Source organism: Elephas maximus, chromosome 3 (genome assembly GCF_024166365.1).
Source record: "Elephas maximus indicus isolate mEleMax1 chromosome 3, mEleMax1 primary haplotype, whole genome shotgun sequence".
Taxonomy (NCBI): Eukaryota; Metazoa; Chordata; class Mammalia; order Proboscidea; family Elephantidae; genus Elephas; species Elephas maximus.
Genome location: NC_064821.1, coordinates 7,971,526 through 7,982,214, shown reverse-complemented (window position 1 = coordinate 7,982,214; position 10,689 = coordinate 7,971,526). Strand labels below are relative to the sequence as shown.

Sequence of the window (10,689 nt, the reverse complement as noted above, 5' to 3'; positions counted from 1 at the left end):
AAGGTCATTTAGTCATTAAATCAACTTTTATTGAACTCCCTGTTTGAGTCAGGCAGACTGGTGGACACGGCTTACTGTGACAACGTCCCACCTGGCAGAGGCTTCCCATCCCATGGGAGAGATGCACACATAAAGAGAAATGTCAGGAGCAGAGGGAGAGTGTGCTCCCTGATGGAGTCAAGGGTCAGGTTGAGCACACGATGCTTTGAACCACTTCAGTCCAAATCAGGCTTGGTGGACTGTCCATTATGCTTTTTTCTAATACAGACTGGCATAAGTATGTGGTTATTGTTAGCTGCAGTTCAGTCAGCCCCCGACTCATGGCCACCCCATGTGTTACAGAGTAGAACCGCTCCAGAGAGTTTTCTTGCCTATAATCTTTACAGAAGCAAACTGCCCGGCCTTTCTTCCACAGTGCCGCTGGGTAGGTTCAAACCACCCAACTTTAGGTTAGGGGTTGTCGTTGTGACTCTTAGCAACCCCGTAGGATAGAGTGGAACTGTCCCACAGAGTTTCCTAGGCTGTCATCTTTATAGAAACAGGTGGCCAGGCCTTTCTTCTGCAGCACTGCTGGAAGGATTCAAACAGCCAGCCTTTCAGTCCAAACGGTTCCCACCACTCAGGGACCTATAGAATAAATATAGGACCATTAAAATAAAAGTGATTACAATCTTACAAATAAAAAAATAAAAGCGATTGTGTACAATCCAAAATCAATGTGTGGACTCCAGGAAGTACACATAACACACTGGGGACCATCTGATAAAAACAGAAAATACCTTCAAGCTCACCCCAGTGCCTCTTTTTCCTCATCTGTAAACAGAGCTAATAATACCTGCTTCACCAGAGTGGTTGGGAGAATTTTCCAAGAGGCCCCATAACCCCTGGCAGGAGTGGTGGAGTTTTATTTTTGTTATTCCCTAGGAAAAAGTGGTCAACCTACCATTACATGAACCAGTAAGGAACAAGAGATCTCTAAGTGGCTGCCTCACCCAAACAACGGCCTTCCATAGCTCTGGGTGGGCGTGAATTGCCACCCAGGGTGTCTTTTGTTGGCTGTTGTTGTTGTTGTTAGGTGCCATCAAGTCAATTCTGACTCATAGCAACCCTACAGGACACAGGAGAACTGCCCTGTAGGGTTTCTAAGGCTGTAATCTTTACAGAAGCAGACTGCCACATCTTTTTCTTGAGGAGTCGTTTGTGGGTTTGAACCGCCTACCTTCCGGTTAGCAGCCGAGTGCTTAACTACTGCATCGCCAGGGCTCCTTTTGTTTGCTAGGACTTGTGAATTTTGGCCTTGGGCTGGTCCCTTCCCATATCTGACCCTTGGCTTCCTCATTTGTAAGATACAGATTAAATGCTCCTGTTGTTGGTAGGTGCCATCGAGTCAGTTCTAACACATAGCTACCCCATATGACAGAGTAGAACTGCCCCATAGAGTTTCCTAGGCTGTAATCTTTACAGGAGCAAATCACTGGCAGAGCCACTGGTGGGGTCAAACAGGCTACCTTTTGTTTAGCAGCCAGTCACCAGGGCTCCTTGTTATAATGTTAGAGATTAAAACAATGTTAGGAACATTTACTATTTGTAGAGGGTCAGCAAAAGAGAGGAAGACCCTCAACAAGATGGATTGACACAGTGGCTGCAATAATGGGCTCAAGCAAACAACAATTGTGAAGATGGCGCAGGACCGGGCAGTGTTTTGTTTTGTTGTGCATAGGGTCGCTATGGGTGAGAACCATCCTCACAATCACTGTGCCCAACAATATCATAATTGTAAGAAAATTGGCTAAATCACTTAATAGCATGATAACCTTAGAGAGTAGTAGATGAGCAGTAAAAGAATTACACAGAGTAAAGGTTTTTAACTGGTTAAAATTAAAGGCGATAAATAGGAACCTCAGGGGGCAGCGAATTTATGTTACTTGGGGAGGAACAACTGGGAAAAGGAGGGTGAGAATGGTTGCACAGCTCCAAGAATATAATTAATGTCACTGAATTGTACATGTAAAAATTGTTGAATTGGTATATGTTCTGCTGTGTATATTCTCAACAATAACAACAACAAAAAAATTTAATCATTAAAAAAATGAAAGGTAAGGCCGTTGTTGATATTGTAAATAGCCTTCCCTCCTCTTCCGGCTATTGGGATCCCTGTTTCCGGAACCCTGGCTGGGGTGATGTCACAGATGGGTGACCTCACTTCAGGCAAGGAACCGGGACTCTCAGTGGCATGGGGGAGTGGGGAGGATGTTTCTCTACTACCCCAACCCCCCATGTCTGTGGTGAAGTCGATCGAATTAGTGCTGCCCAAGGATGCCATCTACCTGGCCGGCTCCAGCCTAAAAGGGCAGGTGATTTTAACCTTGAACAGCACCCTGGTAGACCCCATAGTGAAAGTGGAGCTCGTGGGAAGAGGTTATGTCGAGTGGAACGAAGAAATCGGGGCATCCCGCGATTATAGCAGAGATGTGATTTGCAACAACAAGGCAGACTATGTGCATAAGACAAAGACATTTCCAGTGGCGGGTAAGGATGAGGCCAGCTCCCAACGCTAGCCATAATAGGAATCTGGGTCTGGAAGGTAAACACATCTGATAGTCAATCAATAAACACCACCCCCCTCCAAATATCAGAAATGGGCAGAGGCCTGGTGGTTCCCTAGGCAGGAAGTCATGTAAAACAATGACCATCACATACATGAAAATAACAAGACTGGCTTTCACAAGTAGCTGATCAGAACCTGGGTATTCAAAACGAGGATTCAAAGTAGTCCCCTTGGAAAATGCTATGCTTATTCCATTGACTGCCCTTGGGAGGCCCATAAGAAATCTATCTTGTTATTTTACAGCTAAATCTCCCTCTGGGCAGTGAAACTCTAAGGAGACAAAATTAGGGCTCTTGTGATCAGCAAAGACAGTGGCTTGTGACAGAGCATGGGGAAGACCTTTCCAGTTCCACCAGGGTCAGATCTTTCATCTGGACAGACGTCAGGGAGTCTGAACCATTGGGGAACTATGTCCCTTCTAAAGTATTCACGGGGATGTTTCCAGATAGCCCACCATCAAGCAGGTCTGGCCAGCACTTGGCTCAACAAAGTTTAAATTTAGACTTTTTAATTTTAGACAGGGTGGTCAGGGAAGGACTCTTCAAGGAGATTAACAACTGAGCACAGTTTTGAGTGATGAGAGGGACAGCAGCCATGCAGACATCTGGGGGGCAAATGTCAACAGATAAGACCGTTAACACTCGGCAATCATGCCACCGCTTTGTGTTCCAGTTAGCCCATTTGTAAAATGGGAACAATAAGAGGTCCTACCTCATAAGGTTGTTTTGATGACTTCATGATTTAATGGCATATAACGGGCTTAGAATAGTCCTGAGCATACAGTAAGTGCTCAGTAAGTGTTAGCTGTTCTGATTTTTACCAAAATACTACCCCCAGCATTCCATATCACCCTTTCATATTCCCAAGCAACTGAATGTCCCCTCAAAAGCATCAGCCTGAATCCTGTAATGGACTCATTCAGCTCATTATTGAGCACCTACTCTGTGTGTACAAACACCAGGTGGGATGCAGCAGTGACCAAAACTGGTGTCTTTGGGATTGCTATATGGTGGTGGGGGTAGACAATAAACTCATGATCAGTTAAGAGGCTTTCAGAGAAACTCAAGAAAGGAAATAAAGTATAGGAGGTCAGAGAAATCAAGATAGCATTAGAGGATGCTCCTCAGTCCTCAGGGGTCACTCAACAATTATTAAGTGCCTACTGTATACCATGTACTGAAGGCCAAGCTTCTTGAGGGTAGGGAGTTTTGTCTGCCTTGCTTACTGCTGTAAACAGCCTGCAACTTCACCTGGCATACAGTAGACGCTTAGTACATGTTTGCTGAATTGAATGTATGACTGAATCCTGAGGGCTCGACCTCAAGTTTCTCAGGCCCAGTGGTTTGGGGTGACCACCGCCAGCCTCGTTCACCCCTCTCAAGCCCAGCCGAAGCCTAATATGAAGTGTCTCTAAAGCAGCGCAGAACCCCTGGGAGATGCAGATGGTTAACACGCTCGCCTGCTAACCGAAAGGTTGGCAGTTCAAGTCCACCCAGAGGCACCTCGGAAGAAAGGCCTGATGGTCTACTTCCAAAAACACAGCCACTGAAAACCCTATGGAGCACAGTTCTATTCTGACACACATGGGGTCACCATGAGTCAAAATCAACTCAACAGCAAATGGTTTACTGGAAAAACCAGAGAACTCAGCCTTGCTCAGGGACAGAGGACGAGCTGGGAACCCAACACCTCACAAAACAATAAACGAATTAAGGAAGAAAGAATTTTAAAAATTGCCCCAAGAAAGAAAGAAAGAAGGAAGGAGATTCCAGAACCTTCTGATGGCATCGTTGGTGTGTTTTGCTTTCAGATAATTGGTTAGGTGCAGGCAGCCACACCTTTGACTTCCATTTCAACTTGCCTCCCAGGCTCCCTTCTACCTTCACCAGCAAAATCGGCCACGTCTTCTACTACGTACAAGCTTCCTGCAGGGGCCGGGAGTTCATTTTAGCCAAGACGAGGACGTATTTATTGGTTCAAGGGACTTCGGACTTCCACAAAGAAAGCCCATTCCAGGTACTGATGGGGAGGGTCAGCTGTGGGGAGTATCCTCGAAGCCCCAAGGAGGAAGGGGAACGTGGCCAGGCAGGGGACCAGGAAGGACCCAGCTAGGAAGAAGAAAAACATGTTGGCGGCTCTTCAGGCCCAGCAACTTCACAATCGATGAGTCAGAAACCAGGGTGGGAACTCAGCTAGTGGCTCTACACTGGGAGAAATGTTGCCCCCAAGGGGATATTGGCAATGTCCGTCCGGAGACATCTGTGGTTGTCACAACTTGGGAGGGGATGGCTCAAGTGGGTGGAGGCCAGGGATGCTGCTCAACACCCTACAGTGCACAGGACAGCCCCACCTCAGACAATGTTCCAGCCGAATGTCAGCAGTGCTGACAGGGAGAGACCCTGTGTTAATCATCTGGAAAAACTTTAGTTCGATCCCTGTTCACACCGTACACCAGAATAAATTCCCAATGAGATAGACGGTGTAAACCCGGGTGACCCTCCAGCTTCTGTAATTCCCCTCCTCTCTCTCCCCTACTCGGTGTGTGGATTTAAATGCGGGCAGTGTCCCAGGACATTACAAGGTCAGACGATTATGGGACTCAGAGTGTCTTGGGGGTCAGTGGGATCCCCTAACCCAGGGGTCCTCACCTGGGGCGATTCTGCCCCCAGGGGACACTGGGCGCTGTCTGGGGACATTCGTGGTTGTCACGACTTGGGGAGGATGCTACCGGCACCGAGTGGGTGGAGGCCAGGGGTGCTGCTCAACACCCTACAGCGCATAGGACGGCCCTGCCCCAGAGAAAGATGGGGGCACGATGTCAGCAGTGCCAAGGCGGAGGGACCTTGCAGTAAGCAGGTCCTGCTGTAAACGTCTCAGTGACAAAGGGGCCTGGATACTCTTGGGTGGCTCTTGAGGGGCTTTGGACCCTTAGACAATGAAAATAGTGCCCCCCAAGAGGCCAGGGAAGGAGGCCTCAGTCCCAGGGAAAGAAAGGGCTGTGTCACCTCTGTCAGCCTGAGCAGAGGAGGTGTTCTGGGCGCCTCCGGAGACCAGGTGCAGATGCGGAAGTCGGGGCGAGTGGAGCAACGTTGGCCAAGGTCACTTCCCCTCCCCGGGGCTCGTCCGTCAGCAGAGGGTGGTGGCTGAGAGGGCTGGCATTTCATTATCAAGGCTGGGGTTAAAATCCCAGCACCCTAGCTACCTGCTGTGTGATCTTTTGCAAGTGACTTTGCCTCTTTGTGCCTCTGTTTCCCCACCTGTCAAACTGGCATAGAAATAATGCCCACCTCCTAGGTTGCTGAAGGACCAGTGAGTGGACTTCATGGAAGTCCAGGGCTTCACACAGTTTGTTGAGTCGATTCCAATTCATGGTGACCCCATGTGTGTCAAGAGTAGAACTGAGCTCTATAGGGTTTACAATGGCTGTTTTTTTTTTTAAGAAGTAGATTGCCAGGACTTTCTTCCCAGGTACCTCTGGGTGGACTCAAACCTCCAACCTTTGGGTTAGCAGCTGTGCACTAGCCATTTCCACTGCCCAGGGACTCCTAGCCCTAGACAACCACGAATCTACTTTCTGTAGCTAAGGATTTGCCTATTCTGGACATTTCATATAAACGGAAGTATACACTATGTAAGGAGGCCTGGTGGCACGGTGGCTACACACTCACCTGCTAGCTGAAAGGCCGGCAGTTCGAACCCACCAGCAGCTCGGTTGGAGAAAGATGTGGCGGTCTGCTCCACGGGAGATAGTTGTGGCAATCTGCTCCCATAAAGACTGCAGCTTAAGAAACTCTATGAGGCAGTTCTACACCGCACACATGGGGTTGCTATGAGTCAGACTCTACTTGACAGCACACACAACACAGCAACAACCATCTATGGAAGGAGATCTCCAGGCCTTTCTTCCATGGTGCCACTGGGTGAGTTTGAACTGCCAACTTTTAGGTTGGTACAAAACCCCAAAAACCAAACCTGTTGCTGTCAAGTTGATTCTTTTTCACAGCAATCCTATAGGACAGAGTAGAACTAACCCACAGGTTTCCATGGAGCAGCTGGTAGATTCGAGCTGCCGGCCTTTTGGTTAGCAGCCGAACGCTTAACCACTGTCCCACCAGGGCTCCTTTAGGTTAGGAGCTGAGCAAAAATTGCTTAATTGCTTGCACAACCCAAGGACTTTGAACTGGGCACCAAGCAGATGCTAAATAAATATTGGTTGAATGAATGAATCTCCCCCACCCGAAGTCTCATATAGGACACCTAGTAGCACAATGGTTAAGCGCTCAGCTGCTAATCGAAAGGTTGATGGTTCGAACCCACCCAGCAGCTCTGTGGGAGGAAGACCTGGCGATCTGCTCCTGTAAAGCCTTCAGCCTTGGAAACTCTCTGCCACACAAGGGTCACCAAGAGTCGGAATCGGCTCAATGACACCTACAACAATAATAAAGTCTCTTATGAGCCAATGGAATATGGGGTTCCAAAAAACTCCCAAAGCCAGGAACTGAGCAATGTTGGGTTTGCACCCCAATATTGCTGGGAATTAGGGCACTCTGGCCGGAGTGTGGGGGTCTCCGCTGCACCACTGTCGGTACTTCCTGATACCCTCTTCAGGGCTAGGGCAGCAGAGCGGCTGACTTCTACTTGGGTGAGGGCAGCCGCTGCGGGGTCCTAACGCATGTGAGGAATTTTCGAATGAGACTGGAAGGATTTAGAATGAAACTGCCTGCCATTAGCCCTGCAAGAAGGGCAGCATGGGAAGGCTGAAGAGGGGTGAGAACAGGGGGCAGAGGGCAGGAAGGGTGGTCGAAGGGGTCAAGGGTCGGCTCCAGGTCTCCAAGACGAAAGAAACCAGGCCTGAAGCAGTGTTTTTCAAACCCTGCCTGACAACCCATGAGTGGGTGCAAAAGCGATATAATAGCGGGTTCAAGCATGTTTTCAAACGTCATATATAAATAAAAAACAAAACGTTGCCCATGCTACACCTTAAATACAAAGTAGATGTAACTTTATTTGCAACCCGGCAGTTGGCTATTGATATTCGTGGCTGTTGTTATCAGGTATCATTGAGTTGATTTCGACACGTGGCGACCCCACACGTGTCAGAGTAGAACTGCACTCCATAGCATTTTCAATGGCTGGTTTTTCAGAAGTAGATTGCCAGGCCTTTCTTCCAAGGCACCTCTGGGCAGACTCAGACATTCAGCCTTTTGGTCAGCAGCTGAGCGTGTTCACCCTCTGCACCACCCAGGGACTCCCACCTCTTAACAGGAGAGTCTTAATCCCCCAGAAAGTGCTCGGCTGCTAACCAAAAGAAAGGTTGGTTGTTTGAACCCACCCAGAGGCTCCTTGTGAGAAAGACCCGGCGATCTGCCCCTGTAAAGATCACAGCCTAGAGAACCTTATGGGGCACTTCTACTCTGTTCCATGGGGCAGCACCCAACGACAACAACAAACCCCTCGAGCCTTTGAGGAGTTGCAATGGTGGAACAGCAGGCGGGCACCTGGATCTTCCGGCCAAGATCCCTCACGGTTTTCCGTTCCTCTCTCTTCTAGAACCCTCTGCTGGTCGAAGCTGAGAAGAGGGTCTCTTACAACTGCTGCAGCCAGGGCACCGTCCACCTGCAGGCCTATATGGAAAAGAACATCTTCATGCCAGGGGACAGAGTCATTCTCACCACCGAGATCAACAACCAGACCAGCAAGTGCATCAAAAAGGTCCTCTTCACCCTCTATGCCCACGTGCGATATGAGGGCTTCACGCCCAAGACGGAGCGGCGGACGTGCACGGACAGCAACGAGCTGCTGCGCCAGGAGGCCAACACCCACATCCCACCCTTCGACACTACCAAGGTCGTCAGCACCTTCCACCTGCCCCTGGTGCTGTCGGTGAGCAGCAGCAGCCAGCAGGACAGCGATATCATGAGCACACAGTACCAGCTGGTCATCACTGTCTACCTGCCCTGGTCCCTGACCACCATCAAAGCCAAGGTTCCCATCATCGTCACCAGCTGCCAGCTGCCGGACGGGGAGGAGCCGGGATCACAGAATTAAGTGCCCAAACGTCTAAATATTAAAAGCTTTATCAGACTCTACTGGCAGTCCTCCTCCCTTTGCTCCCTTTGTCCTGCAAGGAGAGCTTCAGGTGAGCCCTCAACGGGGTGGTATGTCGCTTGTGTTGTTGCTATTATCTGCTGTCGAGTGGACACTTGGCTCATGGTGACTGAGGGTCCTGTGCCATCCCCATGGCTGGCTGCAAATCAGACCATTGTGATTCACAGGGTTGTCACTGGCTGATTTCCAGAAGTAGATCTCCAGGCCTTTCTTCCTAGTCTTAGTCCGGAAGCTCTACTGAGACCGGTCCAGCATCACAGCAACACACGAGCCCTCCACTGACAGATGGGTGTGGCTGTGCATAAGGAGCACGGAAGTCAAGGATTCTGCCACCGAACCACCTCTGCCCCTGATGCGTTACCTGTAACATCCCCAAACTCCAGCAGTTTAGGAATCCATTTCCCCCGTTCCAAAAAAGCCCATCAAATACCAGGAGGTAACAGAGGGAATGTCTGAATAATAGACAAATATTCCTTCTGTTAACTCCTGGCAACAACAACGGAGGAAACCCTTCCAGGGTCTGGCCCTGGTTTGGGCTGTTTCTTAGTTATCTAGTGCTGCTGTAACAGAAGTACCACTAAGTGGGTGGTGTTAACAAACTGAAATTCATTTTCTCACAGTTTAGGAGGCTTGTTGCTGTCAGGTGCCGTCAAGTCAGTTCCGACTCACAGCAGCGACCCAATGCACAACAGAACAAAACGCTGCCTGATCCTGTGCCATCCTCACAATTCTGGCTATGTTTGAGCCCGTTGTTGTTGCAGCCACGGTGTCAATCCATCTCCTTGAGGATCTTCTTTTTTGCTGACCCTCTACTTTATCACGCATGATGTCCTTCTCCAGAGACTGATCCCTCCTGAAAACATGTCCAAATTATGTGAGACATAGTCTCACCACTCTTACTTCTAAGGAGCATCCTTGCTGTACTTCTGCCAAGACAGATTTGTTCATTCTTCTGACAGTCCCTTGTATATTCAACATTCTTCACCACCACCCATAATTCGAAGGTATTAACTCTTCTTCAGTTTTCCTTACTTATTCATTGTCCAGCTTTCACATGCAAATGATGCAATTGAAAACACCATGGCTTGGGTCAGGCACACTTTAGTCCTTAAAGTGACATCTTTGCTCTTTAACACCTTAAAGGGATCTTTTGCAGCAGGTTTGCCCAAGGCAAGACATCATTTGATTTCTTGACTGCGGCTTCCATGGGTGTTGATTGTGGACTCGGGTAAAATGAAACCCTTAACAACTTCAATCTTTGCTTCATTTATCATGATGTTGCTCATTGGTCCAGTTGTGAGGATTTTTGTTTTCTTTTGTGTTGAGGTGCAGTCCATACTGAAGGCTGTGGTCTTTGATTTTCATCAGTAAGTCCTTCAAGTCCTCTTCACTTTCAGCAAGCAAGGTTGTGTCATCTGCATATTGCAGGTTGTTAATGAGTCTTCCTCCAATCCTGATGCCCCATTCTTCTTCATACAGTCTAGCTTCTGAGATTATTTGCTCAACATACACACTGAATAGTTATTAAGTCCCCATCTCTCTGCTTGCTCCTCTCTCCTTTTATCTCTTGTAACATAAAAAGTGAACGGAAACCCCCCTTACATAGTTGCAGCTTATGTTGTTGAAATAAGATATTTCTAATGAAGAAGCCATTGATCTTGCAAAATTCTATCTTGTGATCTCTGGCATCATTTCTATCACCAAGGCCATATTTTCCAATTACTGATCCTTCTTTTTTGTATCCGATTTTCATATTTTAATGACCAGTAATTATCAAGGTATCTTGATTTCATGTTTGATCAATTTCAGAATACAGAAACTGGTAAAAATCTTCAGTGTCTTCATATTTGGCATTAGTGGCTGGTGCAGAAATTTGAAAAATAGTCATATGAACAGGTCTTCCTTGCAGGCGTATGGATATTATCCAGTCACTGACAGTGTTGTACTTCAGGATAGATCTTGAAATGAGGCTA

General features: G+C 48.1%; 1 protein-coding gene across 1 annotated transcript; it reads left to right on the top strand.

Annotated features, from left to right (window-relative positions):
• The first annotated feature begins 2,270 nt into the window (after positions 1 to 2,270).
• ARRDC5 (arrestin domain containing 5) lies at positions 2,271 to 8,656 on the top strand. The gene is made up of 3 exons (XM_049881343.1): positions 2,271 to 2,529; positions 4,419 to 4,624; positions 8,159 to 8,656. The coding sequence occupies exons 1-3, from the start codon at positions 2,277 to 2,279 to the stop codon at positions 8,654 to 8,656; spliced, it is 957 nt and encodes a 318-aa protein (XP_049737300.1). The 5' UTR covers positions 2,271 to 2,276.
• Positions 8,657 to 10,689: the final 2,033 nt, after the last annotated feature.

Excerpts from the sequence above, each read along its gene's own strand:
- ARRDC5 (XM_049881343.1), top strand. The coding sequence starts at position 2,277 with ATGTCTGTGGTGAAGTCGATCGAATTAGTGCTGCCCAAGGATGCCATC. Across the intron at positions 2,530-4,418 it reads AAAGACATTTCCAGTGGCGG|ATAATTGGTTAGGTGCAGGC; the intron begins GTAAGGATGAGG and ends TTTTGCTTTCAG. Across the intron at positions 4,625-8,158 it reads ACAAAGAAAGCCCATTCCAG|AACCCTCTGCTGGTCGAAGC; the intron begins GTACTGATGGGG and ends TCTCTCTTCTAG.